The 23,101-nt window shown below is 50.4% G+C and overlaps 1 protein-coding gene across 6 annotated transcripts in view; it reads left to right on the top strand.

Moving 5' to 3' along the window:
- Positions 1–17,364: 17,364 nt before the first annotated feature.
- The window catches only part of ARHGAP26 (Rho GTPase activating protein 26), a 190,764-nt gene continuing 185,027 nt past the window's right edge, over positions 17,365–23,101 (top strand). For all 6 annotated transcript variants that reach the window (XR_011143861.1, XR_011143862.1, XR_011143860.1 and 3 more), the window contains exon 1: positions 17,365–17,672. Coding sequence is in view for 3 of the 6 variants with exons in the window: in XM_068959244.1 (XP_068815345.1) it covers positions 17,519–17,672 (154 nt within the window). In the remaining 3 variants the exon portion in view is untranslated. The remainder of the gene's footprint in view (positions 17,673–23,101) is intronic.

Raw genomic sequence — 23,101 nt, 5'->3', positions numbered from 1 at the left:
GGGCGATGGGCACCGCTGGGAGCATGCAGAGGCGGGGCAATGGGCACCGCTGGGCACAGCTGGCAGCGTGCAGAGCGGGGGCGACGGGCACCGCTGGGCACAGCTGGGAGCGCGCAGAGCGGGGGCGACGGGCACCGCTGGGCACAGCTGGCAGCGCGCAGAGCAGGGGTGATGGGCACCGCTGGGCACAGCTGGGAGCGCGCAGAGCGGGGGCGATGGGCACCGCTGGGAGCATGCAGAGGCGGGGCAATGGGCACCGCTGGGCACAGCTGGCAGCGTGCAGAGCGGGGGCGACGGGCACCGCTGGGAGCATGCAGAGGCAGGGCAATGGGCACCGCTGGGCACAGCTGGCAGCGTGCAGAGCGGGGGCGACGGGCACCGCTGGGAGCATGCAGAGGCGGGGCAATGGGCACCGCTGGGCACAGCTGGCAGCGTGCAGAGCAGGGGGGCACTGCTGGGAGCACACAGTGCTGGGGGTGCAGCTGTGGCACAGCTGGGATGGGTGGCACACCTGGGAGCTGCAGCCCCCCTGAGGTGGCAGCACACGCAGCTGCTCGCGCACCCAGCTGGGCTGGGCACAGCTGGCGGCCGTGGCCCGGCTGGTGGCTTGCGCGGCCGGCAGCACCCGCCGCCGCCGCCGGCTCAGGTTCCGGTGCGGGGCCTCGGCGGGGGTCGGTGTGGCCCAGCCTCCCGCCAGCTTTCTGCCGGCTGCCTGGAGCGCAGCGAGCTGCAGCGGCGGCTGTAGCCGCTCCGGGGTGGCTGCCCGCGCCCATGCGCTTCGTTCCTGACGCGCCGGTGGAGAGTGAGGCCTCTTCTCCCTAAGGTTACGGCCAAGGTAATTAGGAAGGAATTGAAGATAGACAGGAAGGCTGTTTCTCATTAAGTTCATCTCATTCACCCTGATTTCTGTCAAAAGCGGTCATTCTCCAAACCAGACACGCAGGAAAGTAATTCTGTTTGTCTTTTTTTGTGGGCTTGCACATTGCTCTCAGCGCTGGCTTTTTCACCAGGATCATGTCAGTCTTTTTCCATCGCTGTTTCCCAGGATAGCGTGCCCCTGCCTGAAGAATGACTTTGCTTCTTTGTTTCCTAATGGATGACCTAACATATTAAAACAAATCTCTTTTACTTGCTCTCAGCACTGCTTTAGAGTCAAGAGCTGATTCCCAGAGGACCCCTCCAGAGATGCACTAACCACACGATGAATCTTCTATTATAATTATATTTTAGGAACAGCAGACAGTTTCTGATTCATTTAATACGTACCATGTTGCATTTGTTCCAAATCAAATACCTAAGAGAAGCTTCTTTCCTTAAAAGTACTGCTGTTATCAAATACTGACTTAATTACAATTCTATCAAAAAAATACATCAAGTTAGCTTGACAGAATCTCTTTTTCGTAATCCCCTGCTGACTGGCATTATTTCCTCCCTTCAGTTCATGGTTAATCAAGTCAAATATCAGCTGTTACATCAGTTTCCCAAGACCGACATCAGGCTGACAGGCCTATCGCTACCTAGAGCTCCCCACCAGCACATCCGCTTTTTGCTCATCGTCTGGAACGTTCTCAGCCTTCCAACACTGACTGGAAATTAACATTTAACCTCTCCTCTGGTTCAAGTTACCTGCATTTTGTTGTTTTAATGTTTCTGACTTTGGTAGCTGCTGGCACCTCTGTTAGTGCCTGCTGGCGCGGGAAGCGGTTCATCACCCTGTTGTTCTTATTCCTGCTTCTGCAGGTCGCCGTTTTCCATAGCTCTCGTTCTTTGTTTATAAAGCTCACACAAGGTGAGGCCAGTAGCTGCTACTACTCACTATCATCGCTTTCCTATTTCCTCCGATTGTTATGTACCGCTTTCGTAGTTTTTATAGCCGCCTTCACTTCCCAAAAGCCAAGCCAAGGTGACTGTCTTCCCACTTGGGACATTGCATTTTCTGTTAGCCTGAGAGGTGCCAGTAACCGGTAACGGTGGCTCTCAGAGACCGTGGAGAAGCACCGCGCGTGCCTGGGCCAGGCGGAGCGCGGCCCGCAGGCACAGCCAAAGCTTTCCGTGCCCGTCTCGGCGTCGGACCTGCTCTGCCAGGGTCCGCAGGGTTTCACGACTGCGAGCGCAGCAGCTCTCAGTGCCTTTAGGAAACAATTTGACATCAGAAGTGCAGCAACGTGCTAGAATGAGATAATGGTGCTTTGGGGGAAGCGGGTGGGCAGTAGAGGGAAGAAGCTTGTCACCAGCTTGCAGCAGCTCGCCGGCGCACTTGGGCTTTGGGAACACAGTTTTTGCAAAGTGCGTTCTTCTCTTGGCGTTTCTGCTAGCGTATCCGCTTGTTTCTTCCACAGCCTGCCATCATCTCCGCAGCGGAGGAAAGGGAAGGCTGCTTTAGCGTCATCCTACCTGGGGAAGGGGCGCACCGAGCAGGAGCTGCTCACAAGCTCCATAGGGAGCTCTAAGAGGAGGACAGGTGGGTTTGGGCTCAGCTTCCTCGAGGGGCCCCAGGGGAGACCTCGCCGCGTGGCCGTGCAGTGAGGGGGCCCGCGGCCGCGGGCCCAGACGGGACCTGGCCGGGTAGGACACTCACAGCACCCTCAGCTACGCAGCCATGGAGAAGTAAAACTAGAAATTAGGAAACTCATGAGGAACTAACCAGCTCCCAGAAGAAGTAGAGAAACCCTTTTTTTTAAAAAAAAAAATAAATTATTTTCACTAACATATGTCCAGAAAACAGCAAAATTAGGAGTCATTTTGAACCAAAGCATGAGTAATCTGACGAAAACTGTATATTCATGAGATTTTTTTTGTGTTTTCAAACCTGTGTTCAACTTTTTCCCCCAAAATACTTCAAACAAACTCTCTGAGCAGCTGCGTACGGCCCAGCAGTGACCCAGGCCCACGACGAGGCGCAAAGGTGTGCGCTCTGCTTCCGGAGCCGGGCTCCCTGCCGGCCGTCTGGGTTCGGGCACCAGGCTTTCGCTTACGCGCGATGACGTCAAACACCCTCCTCAAGCCCCTCTCTTCTAAGGATCAAAAAATGCATCACAGTTATTGACGTATTCTTTCCCCAATGTGCGAAATCAGTTTGTATCTCCGTTTACAAATGAAGAAATGAATGCGGAGAAGGGACTTTTTCCTGTCGCTGCAAAACAATGACGTGTCCAGCGATTTACCAATGGTGCACAGGAAGTCGTACGAAATCCAGTAACGGTGCTCGGCTCGTAGGAAACCCAGCCCTGCGCCTCAATATGTCTCATGTAAATAATAATACATCCTAGGACTAATCAAGACTAATCAAGATGGGAAATGTTTGGTGATCCAGATAATCTCAGGTGAAGGCTGGGACAGTTCATTTGAGTATATTGTAGTACTATTATTATAAAATACGACAATTGCAGGCCCAGACTGGGTCAATGTAATTGCACAGGGCAGTTTTCTTCAATACTTAAAAAATATTCTGTGTTCAGTTTGCCACTGTACTTCCTCCATATCAAATTATTGAAAGACGAATATGATTTCAAAATCATTTTGGAGATCATTGGGTTTGATCTTTTGCATTTTTTTGTTTCATTTTTTATTATGTAAAGACAGGCACAGGAAAAACTTCGTTGCAGCTAATAAAGGCATAATGAGCAAAACAATTAAATATACAAAAATGAAAACAATGGGAAAGAATGTAAATCACACCTAACAAACAGTATGGTAAAAAGTACAGTTCAATCATGTCCAACCCACTGGGAAACAAATATTTAATTGTACAATAAATAACACATGTTTGTTTTAAGAGGGGCCCGTTTCAAACTATATCTCCCAAGCCACGTGCCTATAAACACGCGTGCAAATCTGCTTGCACAGAGGCCAGCGCTCGCCAGCGTTTTGTCACTCCAAGTGGAAAACAAACAAACCAAAAAGGGAGATGAAAGAAATCAGGCTTTGGCCCTGTTAACAAAGAATTTTGGTTGGTTTTCAGAGGAACGGGAGTCGCGAAGGAGCCGGGGGCTCCGGGGGCAGCGCGCCGGCTGGGCCGGGGCTCGCCGCCGCAGCGAGCCGAGCCGAGCCGAGCTGCCCGGCCGCCTCCGCGCAGGAGGCCGTGGCAGGACGCTCTGTGCGTTTAGCTTACAAATGGAGAGCTCACAAGTCGTGTAATATTTTTAACAGTAAAGGAAATTGCTTCCGATCATCCGTGTCTCCTCTGCGCGCTGCAGGGACGTGTCCTCGGTAAGCGTTGCCGGGAAGGTAAACGTGCTGCAACGAAGGAAGTTTTCTACTGAAAGGTGAGAAGGTAGATCTGCTTTCTGCACCCGGTCCCTGGGGGCTAAATTTGCCGAGATGTACATGTGCACGGGGACGTTTCAGGGAATGACCTTGAAGGGACAAAATACCTGCCTGTAGAAAGAGGGCGATGACGAGGATGGTTCGTTCTCGCTGCTTTGCAGCTGCACACCTCGCGCGCAGCCTCCTTGCCCTGCTGCTCTTCAAGGAGCACAAGGACGCCTCTGTGCACATTTATAAGCACGGGCAGGTTTTGTGGCATGGGGTTATGTTTATATGCTGGTACAGTAAAAATGGGTCAGGTAAGCTGCCGCGGCTCAGCCGGGCTTCAGGGTGAGGCAAGTGCAAAGCCCATGTTCATGGTGCGTGAGCGCAGGAGGCCCCGCACGGTGCCCGCTGCGACTGCGACCCGCGGGAGACGGCACGACGGGCGCGCGCGAGTGAGCGAGCCACCTCCAATTTCCCCGAGCTCGGGGAAGACAATGTGCAAAATAACGCCAAAGTCACGTGCAACGAATACAAGTGTAAAACTGCTCCTCTCTGTGTCTCAGATACTATCACTAACATCACGTCTCTCCTGGTCCTGACATGGCAAACGTCTGTTAATCCTTCAACTGCTTCTAATTCCTTTGATATTGGATTTTTTTTAATGGTAGAGATCTCCTGCTGGGATGAAAGTCCTGCTTCTTGTATTATCTACGTTCTAGTCCAGATTTTCCTGAAGACTTGGTAGATGGCCATGACCATCCAGCTATGCAAACATATCCATCTACTTAAAATGTTTGTAAGTTCATTTTCATCCATAAAGCGGCACCATCAGTTCTTATTCGTCTCCATAGAGAGCTTTGAGGTACAAAAAAATATAACACCACATAACTAGATGTTATTATTTTTATTGATTCTTACGCTTTCCCACAATGACTTTAATAAGATCTGATATTTACTACTACATCCCACCCCACAGTGATGTTATGTCACAGTGCTATCTCACTTTGCAGGCAAAACATACTCCTCTGGAGGTGTTTTAAAGCTCCTCAAATGTAGGAACACGTCTGACTTGCTTTCTCACTAAAATATCAGACCTGTATCAGCCTGGCTTTAAGGACGTTAATGACAGGGAGAAGGAAAGCTGCACGCCTCTAATCCTTCCAGGGTGTACAGGCAGCTCAGAAGAAGCCGCCTCCTTTTAGCAGGACAAAATGTCTTTTATTTTAAACATCTGATCCCCTCGTCTGTGCGTGGCTGGTTGGTTGCTGGAGGAACACGGAGCTGGCACGTTTTCCTGCAGAACCACTTGTCATCTTGGTTCTTAAATTCATTAACTTAAGAAAACAAAATGCAAATCTGTTTCCTGGCTCTTGTTCTCTGTTCTTGTAACTTATCCTGGCTGCAACTTCTCTTTTTCTCTTCCTCTTAATTCTTCGACCCGCTGAGTTGCCCTTTCACAACTGCCTGCTAGACACCAAAATGGCTGAAGCTCCAAACATCATCTTCCTTCTCCATTTTATGCAGCTTTCCAGGTTTTTGTACTGAGAGAAGAAACAGAAAATTTCAATCCCTGGATTTGCAGAGAAGGGTCAAAATTAAGGGCTACACCCAGAACTAAAAAACCCCCAAAAGGAAAAAATCGAGTTTGCATGGTGTTGTGTCTGCGGAGAGGTATGTAGGACCAACGCTTGCAGCGCCTGGCTCTAACCCATGCAGATCTCCCCAGAGCTCTGCAGAGGCAGCACGTGATTCGGGCAGAAGGAGTGGGGAGGCTCAGATCCAGGTTTTGAATCCCACCCTACCAAAGCAAGCCGCTTTGTCTGGATTTCTGGGCAAAGTCAATGTATATAGTGGGGATTTCCACAGGATTTTGGAGATAGCGTGAACTACATTTTAGACTATTTCTATTCAGGAAAGGCAGCGGCCTTGCTATAATCATGAAAATAAAAATTATTTCCACTGAAGCTAGCAGTGATAAATTGATGTAAAACTAGCATCAGGGTAGAACTGTGCGTAAGGGATGGCCAGAGGGTCCCCGGCAGCCAAGGGAAAGGAAAAACTTGTTCCACGTTCCTCAAGGGGAGACACAGAAAATATGGCATGGCAAGGTCTGAGACAGCTGAGCAGGACCCGGAGGAAATTCATATTTATACAGGGAAAGCGAGCACTTACATCCATCTTACAGGTCATACTAGGGCTAATGCACAGCAGACATCTCTGGAAATCCTCCAGAAAGGAAACTGGAGTTTGGTTTGGGAACTTTTGGTTCTAATTCCTGGAAACGCCGTTTTAGATCAATTTCACAGTGGTTTGAAACTTTTTCCAGTGGTTATACAAATTTGGGGAAAACATTCCTCTAGCTGGAATTGTCTTCTGATAGTATAACTTCATTTAAGTGGACTGGGGTTTTGTATGGCTTCGAAACCATCTCAGAAGGAGCCTGCAAGAAGTAGTCACGTCTGTGTTGTGCTCCTAAGTAACTCGAAGTTAAGCAGAGCAATTGCTAGGTGCCGTTTATTCATTGCGTGCCTGTGTTTTATTGCAGCCTGCTGTTGTATTTTGACATGCAAAGTGGGCCCACAACTTCTGTTGGATTGGGTTTTGACCTAGCTAAAACCCACCCAGTTTGCCCTGCTCTTTGTTGGATCAGCTCTCTGACCCGCATGAGCCAGGCAAACCTAAGAGGCAGCAGAAGACAGAGCAGCACAGAGGCTTAAATGCTAAATGGGGAGAAAAATTAACTAAACAATGTGTGAATACTCTTCTGTCTGTTGGGTTTGCAGAGATTCGGTGCTCAGGTGCTCTGTGTTACCTCCTCACCTTCCCGCAGTGCCTGGCAGAGCCAGGTGCGGGTGTTCAGCCTGAGCAGGCACTGGGGAGCTGGGGCTGGGGGGAGCCCTGTGGTGCTGAGGGGTGTCCTGCCAGGGGCTGGAGGGGCTGTGTTTCTGATGTGCAGTGGTGCATCTGGGACGTTTTCAGCTGCTGTGGAAGCTCATCTCCAGCTCCTGGACTGTCTCAGGTACTGGTATCCTGGGGGGAACAGGCATTTAATGCAGGTGGTGGCCAAAGTCTTCCTGCTCTGGTTGTGGGATCCATGCAGGGGATGTGGCTCTGCTACAGGAGCTAATCTGGGTTCATCTTTTTGGTATGTACTTGGGAGAAAGGTTGCTGTTGTTGCAGACAGAGAGGCTCAGAGAGTTGGGCTCTGCAGTGCAGCACCAGTGGCCGAGCCCTTTTGGCGGCTGAGGGCTCAGCCCTACTAGGAGCTCTGAGTAACCAGCTGCCCTTAAGCATCCTCTCTGCTTGTCCTAGGTTGCCTCTGCTGAACTGAGTGGCCAAGTATTAGTAGACCTTAAAGCTTAAGTCTAAAAGAGTCACCTAAATTTTAGCATTCTCAGTTCTGAGTTGCCTTCCTCAGCTATTGATTCCCAGTCTACCTTACAAAGCTTGGGACGCACATTATATTTCTGATGCACAGTTAGCACAGTGCTGCTGCACGTAGGTATCCTACGAGCTAGCTGCTCCTCTGCATAACCTTGATGTTATTAGATCCCGGTACCCTTCAGGGGCCCAGGCATGATTCTCATGTTCAGCCTCAGAAAGCTGAAATGGTCTTCTGGAGGGAAAGCCTGCCAAGGAACACAGGGCAGTGGGTCTCCTCCAAGCCAGGGAGTTTTTGAAAGCTTTGCACAAATAGCAGAAGCTGGAAATTGCTTTATGAATTTCATACAATATTCATTTCCTTACCCTAGCTCTACAGCCTGTGGTTCATTTGGCGCAACTGGGTTCTCAGGGCCACGGTTCCCATTGTATCGGATGCCTGGGCTGCGTTAACTCTGATTTTTTTCTCTGTTAATCTAATGACTTTTAAGGGTGTCACTTACAAAAAAGAATTAAGGAATGTAATACGTTTCTTGGCACAGATCCGCGTAACAGTTCAAAGGGAATATGTGGGATGTATATGGTGGAAGGATTTCAATTTCCAGCCTTTGGTGAGACTCCCGTTACATTAGGTGTAAGAAAGGTAGGCTGCACCTCTGCTCCTGAGTATGTCCGTCTTTGGATGTTTATTGCTATTATTCATTGTCAGGATGGGCATAAATAAGCCAGTGTGTGGAAGGACAATGAACTCCTAGACCCTCGCTCATCAGGACCTTTGCTCCCTCTCCCACCCTGTTCTCTTGTGTGAAGATCCATGGAAGTGTTTTTCCACAGAGCATTAGGAGACTGAAGCTCCTAACGGCTATAGGCTGATGTTTTGTATTTGTAGAGGAAATGAATGGCAGCTGCTTGGCTGGTCTTTAGATGAGCTTTCTTATTTCCTGAAAAAATGAGAGGAAGAATAGACAGACATAACTCTCTGGCCTTTCACGAGAACCAAACTTTGTCATATCTATAATTAACTCTCTTATTTAAATACTTCTTCCATGAACCTCCTCGAAGGTTTCATAGCCCTTGATTCATTTATTATTTTTCCATTTCAGCTTCCTCCTCTGCTACAGTAATTTACAGGGGCATGACTAATTTCACTTTTTTATTTCCTTGTGAATTCATTCTTATCCTGTCTTTGTGTATTTAGCTGTAACTTGGGCAGCCTGGTTAATGCCTTATCTCTGCCGAAATGCACCTGACTGATAGTCCTTTATTTTCCTCTAGGAAAAGATTCCCAGAGAATTTAGAACAATGCTGTTTTCTTTCTTTGGGAAGACTTTTCCTCACTGGGACACATTCCCGTATTTCAACCTGGCTGTCAGTTTAATCCTTACCCTTCAGGTCTAAGCTAATTGCTGCAGAGCCCACAGTGATCGAGGCTGGCATCATCCTAAGGTGCTCCTGGCACGCTACGGGCAGTGCTGGAGCTGGGCACAGGGCCTGCTGGTCCATCGTGGTGCGCAGTTCTGCATGACCAGGGCTTTCTGCTGATGGTGGTACATACAGCTCAGTTTGAGGGGCTACAGCTGTGACAGTCAGGGCCCATTGAACATGCTGCTCTAATCCTCTTTTATTCTTGGAGGATTTTATCTGCGACACGTTAAGAAGTTGTAAGAGAACTGGAACACTCTCAAGACCGAGATCTGTGGCGTTGATTAGGGGAGCAGTGTAATTGCCTTAGATCACGTGGAGGATTTTCTGTTTTTATGTGTGTATCCTCTCTTCCTAAGAGGTTCATCCAAAAAAAAAAACCCAAGCATGAAACTCTTCTTGTTTTCATATCATTTGTTGTTTTTATCTGCAAGAAGTTCCCTTCAGGGCCTGCAGTGACATGTCCTTTGTTACTTCTCCAGCAGCTGCAAGGAGGGTGGATTTTTTTTTTTCCTTTTTTTTTGGTGCTTGCTAAATAACCACCGTTTTGTTCCACAGAGGTCCTGCACAGATGAGACCTGGATGGGAAAAGAGCTAGTAAAGCTGCTGGGCAGCACAGCAAAAAACAGGGACAAGGGGCATCTTTCTCTCCAGGATGAGATACGACTCCGGCCATGTGCAAGGAAACTATGAGTCTTCAGTGCAATTAACCCTCCCTTTGCCTAGAAGGTAATGATCTATACAAACAGACACATGTGTACAGTGAAGTCCCTTTTCTGTGTATTCTTTCTGATACGTTGAGTTGTTAAATGTGCTAAATGCCTCTAGACATACTGGTTTCCTCACCCAATAATTTCTTACACAAGCCTTTGTACTTCAGAACAAATGTCACGTCTCGAGAGATTATGACCGCACAGTCACTGTCTTCACGATTTGTAGCACAGTCTAAACTATGCTGCAGATAACCACATAATAATGCATTGCTTTGTTATGTCTTGTACATGTATGCGTAGTGTCATTAACATTTACAGTATGAATGGCGTTTTAAAATGAGACTAGAAAAGGAGTCATTGTGACTTGAATCAAACAGTGATTTGTGCTACTGGGTAACTAAGCCTCTGGAATCTCGTGATTAAGGCTTTACTCTTTAAAATAATGTTTCTTTTTGTAAGTTATTTTATGTCCAATTTCTGGGTAGGACAATGTAACCGTAGACCTGAGCATGATTAAATATATAAAAAAACCAAACAAACCAAAAATCCCCAAACCAGTTCAATCTTCCACGGTACTTAAGCATAAGGATCTCATGGTGCTTTTAATCATCAGTCATCATTATCACCATCATCACCACCAAAGTAAGAGAACAAAGGACACTTTGGCTGTAAAAGCCAGTGTCCTGGCTCCAGTGCATCATCCTGGAAACAAAAAGTCAAAGCATAATATCAGACTAGAAAAAGCCAAGGGGATTCAAGAGTATCCTGTGCTCCTGGGAGGCGCCTGATAGCAGGCCGCTTTTTGAGGTCACAAACTTGTAATGGCAGAGGAGGTCAGCAGTCAGGGCAGATGTCTGTCTGTGGAGCAAAGTATCCTACATGAACGAAGTAGTAAAAATGTAAGCGCCGTCTCATTAAACATTGTTCCCGTTCCAGAAATATTGACAATGGGCATCTTAAAAAACACATATGAAAACAAAACAAAAAATACCCTCCAAATCCAAAATGATGTTATGCAGCATTGGTATTGACTGCAAGCTAGTAAACACACTTTGCACACGGTATATGACATCTCTAAAGCACAGGGTAAGACAGTGAATGCTAGGGAAGGACTGTAGCAGTGGTGAGCAGGGAAAGTGCTGAACATACTTGTTCCATCCTCCTTTCAAACGTGTATGTAGCTTTATTTCTGCACCTGCGTCTCACTTCAAGCAGATCTGTGTTCTAATCTTGCTTTTTAACGTAGAAGATGCTGCGGTAGAAAATGGGTTTATTTGGTCATAACCTAGTGATCTAATCAGTGATCACAAAAGTGATCTATGGTTTATGACATGAACCAATACAGATACTTTCAGACTGGCTGCAGGCAGGTAAGACTGCGTTAGAAAAACAGCTCTGCTAAAAGCAAAAGACTGCAGATGTATATGTTTGATTCAAGTGGCCCTGTGCCAAAGGTTAGTATTTCTGCACTGGCAGCACTCATGATAAGAAAAGGGAAAAACTGCATAAAACAATAACACCAAAAACAAAAGTAAAACACCCTTCCTTCATCTCAGCTCCCCAAAAGCAGAGTAGCAGCCTGAGCTACAACCTGAATGCAGGAAGATAAGCTAGGGGTGAAGGTCATTAGCAGGGATCCAAAGGGAGGCTGAAGTTATCTGGCAGTTGTTATTGCAGCCTGTGAAAACAGGTAAGCGCTGAGCTGGAGAGGGACACGACACTAACTTAAGGGAACGCAGGGTGCTAGCTGGGTTCCTTCATCACAGGAGGCTACATCAACAGGAAAAGGCTAAATTAAGTGGGACGTACCCAGAGTCTTCTGTCTAAACTATTTAAAGAAGGTCACGATCATGTAAAAATTCTGATGGCTGCAAGATGCTAAAGAGACTAAACTCTCTCACTGACACTGGGGAAGGGGGAAGCAAATGGCACTTGGAAAATCGGGACAGAAATCAACAGTTAGGAAAAGTGCCATCCCCCTGCAGCAAGTTTTATTACTCCCAGTGCAAAAGGACTGTCCTAGCTAGCAAAATATCATTTTCTACTGAGGTCAGTTGCAAGGACAAGGATATACAAGGCTTCTGAGTCTTAGTTTGTTTCCTGCCTCTCCAAGGAGGGCTGGATGTACCTCTTTCTAGAGTTCATTAATACTAGTTTTCACTATCTAAATTTCATGCACATAGAGAGGGGTGTGAGTGGACGTAAAATGTGTGCGTAGCCTAATCCTGGAGTACTGAAGGATTTTTAAAACAAGGAATCAAGGCAAACAAACCTTCAAGCACCATAAACTTTCAAACCCGTGACCATTCCTGTGCTTGTTCTGGAAGTACTCTGCTGCTTCACTTGAAGCTGCATGTTGTTCTATTTGACCTGACACCTGCCAGGAAGATGAAAGAAAATGGTGCTATACTGTTTTCAAGATAGCTCCTCTCAGATATGACTTTTTTTTTTTTTTTTTAATCTTAGATTCCTGCTCTTCTCCCAGTTTTTCCGGATGGGTGTGGAAGAGGCACGCAATAGGGAAGTGGCTTGGCAAAGATGAAGCTGTAAGTAGCTGGCATGCCCAGGGCATATAAAGTTGCTGGGTTTGAAGATAATTGACTGTTGCAGAGCAAAAACAGTAGAAGACGCCAGTTAGTCAAAGACAGACAGACAGATGACAGGATGGTAGCAGCTATAGTTATAGTAATAGGCGCTCTGCAGGGGACAATAAATGATTGCCCAAGGCACAAACAACAAATATAGAAGCTTGGAAGGAAATGGACGTTGAGGTCATTTCTGCTACAAGGAGGACACTGCAAACTGACTAATATTATTTCCCATTGATATTTGCATTCAAAAAGGAACCAGCTACCAAAAACAATTAGCAAAACTGTGGTGTCTACAAAGTAAGACTGAGCATGCAGTGCTGGCTCTTGTGTCAGGCCTGCACCTGATGCTCTTTTGATCCCGAGACTCTTCTAGATCCTGAATCCCAAGAAGACTGGGTAGCACAAGAGGCTAGTGGCCGGTTTTGCAAAGATTTCTGATCTGCTTTAAATCTATTGGAAGTTAACATTTGTAAGCTAGGAGCCTAAGCGGTTTTGCAGATTGGGATCAGGGACCTCAGTCCTATTTGCTTCTTACTTCTGGCCACTGTGCAGAGGCTCATGTACTTCAATCAATGTGTTCTCCGCAGAGACCTACATTCAGGGTTGTTGTGGGCACCCATGCAAATCTGCCTGAAGGCCAGGAGGGGGACTGCAAGGACAAAAGAAGACATAAGCTGAAAAAGGAAAAGAGGAATCGAGGAGAAATTCCCTTGATGATAGTGGAAAGTCATGGATGCTACTGCAGGAGGTGTGACTCGGACATCGTTCCATGGCAAAAAAAATATGTAAAATCATATTAATCATGTTTGTTATATGTAAAACACACTAGCATTCAGTAGCGGGAGCGCTCTTTATCATGCTGAAGGTGTCTCTTAAGACTGTTTGCTGCAGCCACATGGAAAAGATCTATCAGACAAAAATACACCCAAAGCATGTTTCCAGGGTGACATGACTGCATTGGAGAAGAAGGGGGAGCTCTAAGAATGTCTGCTTCAGAGTGTAGTATTCATAACTAACAAAAAGTCCAGACCCAACGATCTGATCCCTCAAAAGGTTGTCAGTACAATAGGTCAATACATGCCCTTTGGTTTATAACAGGGAATTCATACAGATTCATTGCAAAGGTCTAATGTATTATTTGTAACTTTTTTTTTTCATATACAATGCTTCCTCTGTGCCCAGCTCAAAAAAAATCCTTGAGAGCAAGAGAGACATGGGTGATATGTAGTCGCATAATAAACGGACCTTGAACACTGCTGCTTGAGGGCAATTCCAAGAAACTTCTCATGTGGCTCCTGGTTTCTAATAGTCAAAATGCCTACTGTATTCTCCTGGGTTTTAAATAAATGTTTGCGTGTCCCACTCTGTTAGCTTTGGGATCTAATTAATGGGTGGTTTTACCACCTTCGTTCTCTCTGTTTCTCTGGCCCCTCTATGGCACTGGTCCTTATTTCCACAAACAGCGGAAACTACAGGCTTAGGCTGGTGAACGTCAGCAGTCTGAAGATAGCCTCCAAACTCACTGATGCAAGATACCTGGAAGGTGACTGGGTTTAACATCTCCTGACAGACAGTGTAGTAATTGTACGCGGATGCATGCACTGTAACACGGGCCTCGTTGCCTCCCCGAGGCCTGTCTCTGCATCTGTCTGGGTTGCTCTACAGCAGAGATGGGCCTGTGAGATGCAGTGAGCTGACAGCAGCTCTGTGCCATTGAAAGGGGAACGGGCCACTGCCCCATCCCCTCCCTGCTCCTGCTGTCCCTGTGGGTCTTGTGCCAGCTCTGGTGCTGTCAACCCTTCTGGGACCTCACTTATCCCGCTTAACTGGCAGAAAATTTCTCCAGAAAAGGAGAAGTGGTTGATTTCTACCATGTTAATAGCTGATTTTCTTTCAAAGAAGGTCCTGTAAACACTACAGGAAGCACAAGGAAGGGGGCAGGAAAATGCTGCTTGTGGTGGGTCAGCAAAAGGGAAGCAGGGGAGAGGTCATGTGCTCAGCCGGATTCGGGAGCTGATCCAGCTGAACTAATTCTACGCAAATAATTGTTCATTTTCAGACAAAGCTGCCTAATCCAGCTGATTGCCTGACCCACCAAGAGCTAATGCTGGTGCAAGGGGAGGCTGGGAACAGTAGCTGGAGCTGATGCGAGTTGACACTACGGCACTCTTCCTTTCTCCCGCTTGGTCAGGACAGTAGCGGCCCATGCACTTGCATCAACACCAGTGGTTATCTGATCACACAGTGAGCTAAACTAGGTAGAAACTGTTCCTTTTTTTTCTTTTTGTTTGTTAAATGCTGGATTAGTTTTCTGCTGACTCAGCCCTCTGAGGGCTCTAATTGTGGGATGAGCGTCAGGGACTATGCAAGAGAGAACGTGTTAATGCATGGTCAAGGACAAGCTCATGGGTGGGAGTGGGGGATTGCGGTGGCAGCAACTTTGATCTGCCTCAGCTATGTGTAAGCACAGCTTTAGAGAAGCACAGAAAAGTACTCGCTAGAGACTAATGACAGGCCAAATTCTGCACCCGCTAGGATCACTAGGAATGTTTCTGTTGGTTTAAATGGAAGTATTACCAGAGCCATGTACAGTGTCAAATTGACTTAGCTCACTGGAACGTAAGACAAAGTTGCTAAAAAAAAAACCAAACAAGCAAACAAAAAAAAAGCTCAAAGCAGGCAGGCAAATACATGAGGGATGCAAACTCTTAGCCACAGACAGGAGAACGTGGAAGTTTTGATTCTCAATTTTTGTTTTTTTGTTTTGTTTGTTTTTCCTTTGCTGTTCTTCTACAGTTGGGATGTATGATCCCAGCAAAGCTTGGCTGGAGTATATCAGCGGCTGTTTCTCCCCATTGCCTGCTGCCCTGCTTCTGCCAAGAGTGACACTCTGGGAGCTCAGACCTAATGAGGAGCACAGTGTAAGCAAGCAGGCGGAAGGGAGGACAAGTTCATATCTGGTGCATTGATTGCTGCATGCTAGAGGCCTGGGTTCTGCTCCTGGTGCGCGTGTGTGTGATACTGTGCATGTGAGAGAGCTTTGTAACATCTCAGTTTCGTCCTCATCATAAAATGATGGTCTCAACACCATTACTTTCTGTGATTCTGGAGAGGTGGAAAAGTTGAGCACAAAAATTGTTTCCAGTCCCAAATACTCTGATCCTCTAAGGCAGCGTCCTATAAATCTAGTTACAGGTTCTGCTCTATTAGCTGTAAGTGCTGGAACACTGTTTTAATATAAGCAGTAGCAATGTAGAAGGATAAAACCAAAAAATGTGCTGCTGTGGCTTTGTACAGCCTAGAATAAAGGAGCAAATACAAATAACTAGTGCTTTTACAGGGTTGTATGCATAGGGCATAAATTACAGCTAATTAAACTTTATACCCTGCTTTTTTAAGATAAGCATTTAATTAGTATTACATCCACTTTATAATTAGGAAATCTCATGCAAAAAGATGTGGCTCATCAACCACACTTGAAGGCAGTGACTCGGCTAGAATTAGGCTGTGGCGTGACGATAGAGAAAATTGTGCTTTAGACCTTTAGCGGGGAAAAAGCAGCGGGTGGCAAGGGATTGCGTTAGTATCAGGTCACTATGCCTGGACACGTTCACTAGAAAACACAGATGGATTAACTGTAGCACCAGGCTTGTGCTGGGCCACATATTGTCGGTGTTACACGGGGTCTAAACTTTGTGCAGGACCACGTCTCTCTTCCCCAGTTTGCAAATAAGCATCAAGCTGGCACCAGCTCCGCATCGTGTTTCACGGCTGACTGGACAGGAATGCCGTCCTGTCGCCGCGCTTGATCCCGAATACATTTGCTGCGTAGCTCGAGGATTCGTGCGTGCTGAACGGCAGCCTCGCGGCCTCCTCCTCGCCAGCTTGCGCAAGCTGGAATAGCTGAACTTCCAGGCTCCTAGGGAGGGGGAATTCCAGGCATCCAGGGATTACCAGCAAATGTGCCCGCTTGTCACCGGCCAGAGTGATGCTGCTGCAAGGGTGGGAAGCCACCGTTAGCGAGAGCGAGCTCGGGCTCGCCTGCGCGTGGATGAGCCATTCGCTGGTGTCCACGTTAACGGCTTCTGCTGCGCGCGGTTGGGGCCGGTGAGCAGGGCTCAGCGAAAACGAGGTGTCTGCAAAACCCCGTCTCCAGCTATGCCACAGCGCGCGGACTGTTTGAGGCCCGAACCTCCGGCTGCGATCAGCTCGCCCCGACCTCGGCTCCGCCACGTACTCAAGGCACGCGTTGTTCCCAGTCTAGCGGGCCAGCACTGACACTGTTTCTTCCTTTTTTTTTCTTTTTCCTAACTTTTTCAATTTTTCCTTTTTCCTCGCCTCCCGGGCCTGAGCGAGCAGGGCGCGCCGGGCGCCCCCGGGCTGGGGCGCTGGGCGACGCTCGGCCCTGGCGTGAGGCGCCGTTTCCAGGGCTGACGGGAGGGATTTCCTCCAGCCGCGCTGTTAAACCCGGGGCCATAATCCGCGTGGCTGATGCTGAATGGAAGGGAAAACCCGGAGGGCTGGTGGGCAGCGGGGGGGGGGGGGGGGAGGCAGCGGCTGCTCGACGCCGCGCGGGCAACGCGCCGCCGTCCGGATCGATCCGGATCGATCCCCTCACAGCGGCGCGGGCAGGCCCCGCCCCGCCCCTCGGCGGGCAGCGGCGCCGCTGATTGGCCGAGGGGCGGCGCCGCGTTCGAAAGGGGCCAGTCGCTTCGGCCCGAGGGCGAGGTTCGGCGCGGCGCGAGGCGGGGCCGGGGGGGGCGCGGCGCGAGGTGGGAGGCGGGGCCGGGGGCGAGGCGCGTTCCCATTGGCTGGCGGCGGGCGGCGGGGCGGGGCTCGGCTGGGAGGCGGGAGGGAGGCGGGTCGCGCCGGGCCGGGCCGGGCCGGGCCGCGCTGCGCCGCGCCGCCAGCCGTGCCCGGGCGGCGGCCCCCAGCGCGGCGGCAGCACCGCCCCCCGCCGCGCCTCTCGCTCCGCGCCGCTCGCGCTGCCCGGCCCGGCCCGGCCCGGCCCGGCCCGCTCGGCCCGGGGCGCGCCCCGCGGCGGGGCCGCCTCCCCCCGCCGGCGCGCGCTGCGCCTTTTAAGCTCTCCCGTTTTTCTCGTTTTTAAAATTTAATTTAGGGTTTTTTTTTTTTTTCCCCTCCTCCCCCGCGGCCGGCAGCATGGGGCTGCCGGCGTTGGAGTTCAGCGAGTGCTGCCTGGATAGCCCCCAGTTCCGGGAGCGCCTCCGCTCCCACGAGGCCGAGCTGGAGAAGACCAACAAGTTCATCAAGGAGCTCATCAAGGACGGGAAGTCGCTCATCGGCGCCCTCAAGAGTAAGTGAGGTCCCGGGGGTGCCGGTCCCTTCCCGCGGAGCCCCCCGTCCGGTCTGGTGCGGGCTGCCTGGTTCCTGGCCCACCTGGTCCATGGGAGTCCACCTGGGCTGAGGCAGCTGTCCTGGCCCACCTGGTCCATGGGAGTCCACCTGGGCTGAGATAGCTGTCCTTGCTCACCATGGTCCGCCTGGTGCATGGGAGTCCACCTGAGCTGAGGCAGCTGTCCTGGCCCACCTGGTGCATGGGAGTCCACCTGGGCTGAGGCAGCTGTCCTGGCCCACCATGGCCCACCTGGTGCATGGGAGTCCACCTGAGCTGAGGCAGCTGTCCTGGCCCACCATGGTCCGCCTGGTCCATGGGAGTCCACCTGGGCTGAGGCAGCTGTCCTGGCCCACCATGGTCCGCCTGGTCCATGGGAGTCCACCTGGGCTGAGGTAGCTGTCCTTGCTCACCATGGTCCGCCTGGTGCATGGGAGTCCACCTGGGCTGAGGTAGCTGTCCTTGCTCACCATGGTCCGCCTGGTGCATGGGAGTCCACCTGAGCTGAGGCAGCTGTCCTGGCCCACCTGGTGCATGGGAGTCCACCTGGGCTGAGGCAGCTGTCCTTGCCCACCATGGTCCACCTGGTACATGGGAGTCCACCTGGGCTGAGGCAGCTGTCCTTGCTCACCATGGTCCGCCTGGTGCATGGGAGTCCACCTGGGCTGAGGCAGCTGTCCTTGCTCACCATGGTCCGCCTGGTGCATGGGAGTCCACCTGGGCTGAGGCAGCTGTCCTTGCTCACCATGGTCCGCCTGGTGCATGGGAGTCCACCTGGGCTGAGGCAGCTGTCCTTGCTCACCATGGTCCGCCTGGTCCATGGGAGTCCACCTGGGCTGAGGCAGCTGTCCTGGCCCACCTGGTCCATGGGAGTCCACCTGGGCTGAGGCAGCTGTCCTGGCTAATGATGGTCTGCCTGGTGCATGGGAGTCCACCTGAGCTGAGGCAGCTGTCCTGGCCCACCTGGTGCATGGGAGTCCACCTGGGCTGAGGCAGCTGTCCTGGCCCACCATGGCCCACCTGGTACATGGGAGTCCACCTGGGCTGAGGCAGCTGTCCTGGCCCACCTGGTCCATGGGAGTCCACCTGGGCTGAGATAGCTGTCCTTGCTCACCATGGTCCGCCTGGTGCATGGGAGTCCACCTGAGCTGAGGCAGCTGTCCTGGCCCACCTGGTGCATGGGAGTCCACCTGGGCTGAGGTAGCTGTCCTTGCTCACCATGGTCCGCCTGGTGCATGGGAGTCCACCTGGGCTGAGGCAGCTGTCCTTGCTCACCATGGTCCGCCTGGTGCATGGGAGTCCACCTGGGCTGAGGCAGCTGTCCTTGCTCACCATGGTCTGCCTGGTGCATGGGAGTCCACCTGGGCTGAGGCAGCTGTCCTTGCTCACCATGGTCCACCTGGTCCAAGGTAGCTGTCCTGGCTCACGATGGTCCACGGTGCATGGGAGTCTACCTGGGCCAAGGCAGCTGTCCTGGTCCACTCAGTGCCTGGGAATTGACCTGGGCCATGGCAGCTGCCCTGGTCCATCATGACCTGCCTGCCTGGTCCCCCTGACTCATTGTGGTCCACCTGGCCCCATCCCTCATGGTGGTCCTGGTCCCTCTCTGTGGCCCACCTGCCCCTCACCTGTGTTGAGGGAGCGGTGTTGTGCCATGCATGGGTGTAATGGGGCAGGAAACACCTGGTGGCATGCCGGTGCGCCCCGGCTCGGGTCCAGCCGCCTCCTGCTGCGGGGAAGGGCCGGGTGAAGGCAGCGGCAGAGCAGCGCTCTGCAGGTTGCACTGTCGCTTTGCTGCCTGCGGGGAGGCCTATCTCTCTCCACAGCTTTCTGCCCGTGCCAGTCTCTCCCGTCCGAAATCCCCAGCGACGGGTTTGTTGTGGGGAGGGGACAGGGGACACAGGCAGTGCTGTGCCTGTCCCCAGCTCTGCCTCTGGACTTGGTCCTGTTTAAGGGGTGATGGGTGCACGTGCAACGGTTAGTGCCCTGTTTCTGGCCGCCCTGAAGGGAGACGGGTGGGAGCGTGTCTCCCTGCGGGGCTGGCTGCCCTCGGCCGAGGGTCGCCGGCCTCGCTCCCCGCGGACGTCGCAAAACCCCCGGGATTATCCTCCCATCTGAGGTGCGTGCGGCAAAGGCAGCTGGCGAGAAGCAGCCTCTCGCTGCGCCCGCGCGAGGATCCCAGCTGAGCAGAGCTTCGGGTTGCCTGGAAACTGAAGTTTTTTGTTTCCTGCTGGGGGTGTCCTTGCGACCTGGCCAAGAGGCAGCGCGACGCCGCTGGAGCCCTGCCGGCAGCGACCGGGGCACGGGTGCCCTTGGCGGGGGCTCAGGAGCTCGGGGGGTGACGGCCGCGGGAAGCCCGCGATGCCGCTGGGAGGGCTGCCGGGGGCTGCGGGGCCGTGCTCCCGGCTGTGCCGTCTCCTCCTCCTGAGCCGTCCCTGCAAACGGAAACGGAGATTATTGTTTGTAGGAGAGGCGCTGGGTGAGGGTTAAAACTGCAAAATGCTCCAGTTTTTTTTTGTTTTGAGTTCTGCAAGAGAAGGAAGTTCTGACACATGCAGCTGGCTATTTTGGTGCTGAGGGGCGATCCGGCGCCCAGGGTACTGCACGCAAACACCCGTATCTCGCAGCGTTGCTTTAATATGCTCTACCTCCATTCGCCAGTCCCACCTCCCTCTCGTTGTATTAACAGATTAATTTTGCTTGCGTCTCTGCAGTTGAAAGACTGAAGTCCTTTCACATTGTCTCATGCAGCCCTGGTTGTACGGTCACTGTGGTTGGGTCTGCTATAGTAGGTTGAAATGTGCTCCTTGAATGGCAATTTTGTTTCTGTAATTTCCCCAATAAGGTAATTTGGGGGTTTGTGGTTTGTCTTTTTCACTGTGAAGTGGCCGAGATGATGGATGGCTTCCCTGGCCGGTATGGTTTTCATGCCAAGTAAGCTGACAAAGTAAGTTGTAATTGAACTGAACTCTCCAAAGCTTTTGTTCTGCTATAATTTGTTTCCTCGCACCCAGCAGTGGGGATGGAAGGGAAAAAAGAGGAAACCTGTGCGTGTGCATGCTCCGAAGGTGCGATTCGTAATAAAACGCATCCAGGCGCTCCAGTGGCATCTTCGTGCTTTATCCTCTGGTTCTGACGCACCAGCGTGGCGTTTGGGATGCCGCAGGGTTATTTTGGGAACCGAAACGCAGCAGGGCTCGCCCACGCAGCACGGAGACAGGTGACATTCCTGCCTGCGGCTTGCGCGCTCCGGTTTGGCATGGACGTGAGCCTCCTCGGCGCTGAGCTGCAGCTGCTGGGATTTGGTTCCTGCTCTTTCCCTTGCAAACCTGATACTGAGCCTGCAAGTGTTCAGTTCCCCTTGCGCTGGCAATCTCATCCTGCAAATTCTGAATTACAGGGACCCCTCCATTGTATCAGTTCTCCATGTTTTGGGTCCAAAAAAAACATACTAATAAACTTACCATTATGCATACCTGAGATGTGATGTCTTACTGCAGTGTGTTCGCCTTTAGAGTCGCAAGGCAGCCTGTGCCTGGCTGTTCCTGGAATATTCATTTTATTTGAGAACAGTTCAGTGATGTGCTCTTTACCGAAAATAAATTTTAGAACTTAAGTTGTGGATCCTAATGTTGTTTATTTCTAAGCTTTGCAGATCAGTCAAAATGAAGTTTTGGTGAATTTCTTAAGAAAGGTGGCTGAACAAAGAACGCTTACTGTCTGCTCATTCAGATCACACTGTGTGACAAGTATTTTTTGGTGCACTGAATTAATACGATTTGACTTTCTTTAGTGGCATTTGCACACATAGGCTAACTTGGATTGCTACGTGTGCTTTTGCCCGCTCGTAGCTGATCCTTGACTCATTTTCCACTGGTGCAGGACAGCCACCGTGATCCCTGGGACGGGGATCCAGGAGCACCACAGTCCTGAGCTGCAGACTTTCACTGGTTGAAGTTGCAAAGATTTTTGTCTGTGTTGCGACAGGAAGAAAGCTCACTGGTCTCTGAAGATAAGGATGTCTTTACGACTGAATTGTTTTCTAGCCTCTATTGAATACATTCTTGGATTAAGTTTTAATTCCTTTAAAGGCACTGAGAGTTCATTCCATTGATTTCCAGGAGGCTAGGATGCAGTGGTATGGGTATGAATAACAAAGACTTTGCTTGCTAATTAATCTTTGCATTGCCATTGCCTGGCTTTGCGCTCGCAGCGTCAGAGTAGCAGACATGTCATGTGCATGCAGGAACATGGATGTGGTGACACCGGAGCGGGACAAATTCCTCAAAGATCTGATCTGTAAAACGTTTTAGTAGGAAGGTTTTCTAGAACTGGGTGGTTGGGTTCTGTGGTGCCTGGGACAGAAACCTGCAACTCTTTCCCCGCTTTCCTTGCGGGATAGTTGCTGGCAGAGTTGGAAATAAAAATTATTTTTATTTTCAGCTGTGTCCCAAGACACAGCTGAAAAGCAGCAGCCCCAGAATGCTTGTTTCTTCCCTATGTATGATCTTTTTTAACCTCTCCTATGCTTAAGTTATGAAAGTGAGTTTACAAGTTGTTATGCTGCTACAAATTTCCAGTAATTCCGTCGACCTCTTCAGCAAAGAGGGAAACTTGGGAGAGCGCAGGATTTGGCCCAGTTCTTTCCCTGTGAATTCAAATTAGTGTGACCATCTTTCATATGGTGATTTGACCTAGATAGGTGCTTTCATGCTTATATCCTTTGTAAGTACAAGAGGTTTGAATTCTTGCCAAGTTATATAGACTATTATAAGCCTTCAGGGTATTCATCTGAATATGGGTAACGATATTCTTGAAAGTGAGAACTGCTGCTCTCTGTCTTGTAGGGTGAGACGGGGAGTTGGTTCACTCTGTTTCACGAATGCGTTGCAGGGAAGTTGTTCCTGAATGGCTATTTTTGACAGTGCTGTAGTTTGCCGTGAATTGAAATTGCTGGAGGTGGTAGCTGGTGGTAGCTCCTGATAATGAGCACGATGCTCACTTCTCTTATCAAGGTTTTTATTTTAGAGTATCTTCAAATGGTTTGTTTTCTTTTGGCTTGGTAAGCATGTGTTTGGAGGGGCTGTTGAGACAGCTCATCGTCAGCATTGTCTCAGAGTGGTCTTGAGGCTTTTCCTTGTTTTTTGTAGCTGGCTACGGCTGCAGAGGCAGTGGTGACACGGTGTCAGGCAGGTCAGGGTGACCAGCAGACCTCTAGTGCAGAGGGTGTTCCCTCCGGGGACAGAGGTGTTTGTAGGCATCTTGGATCATAGCACAAGTGGGGCAGCGTGAAACTGAAATTGTCTGAAGTCTTGGCAATATCCTCTCACGTTTTCCTTCCTCTTGCGTTTTCTACTGACTGTTTCACATCCTCTTCGTTTGAAGACAGG

This window comes from Struthio camelus, chromosome 13, assembly GCF_040807025.1.
Source record: "Struthio camelus isolate bStrCam1 chromosome 13, bStrCam1.hap1, whole genome shotgun sequence".
NCBI classification, from domain to species: Eukaryota; Metazoa; Chordata; class Aves; order Struthioniformes; family Struthionidae; genus Struthio; species Struthio camelus.
This window is presented reverse-complemented; position numbering and strand designations above follow the sequence as displayed.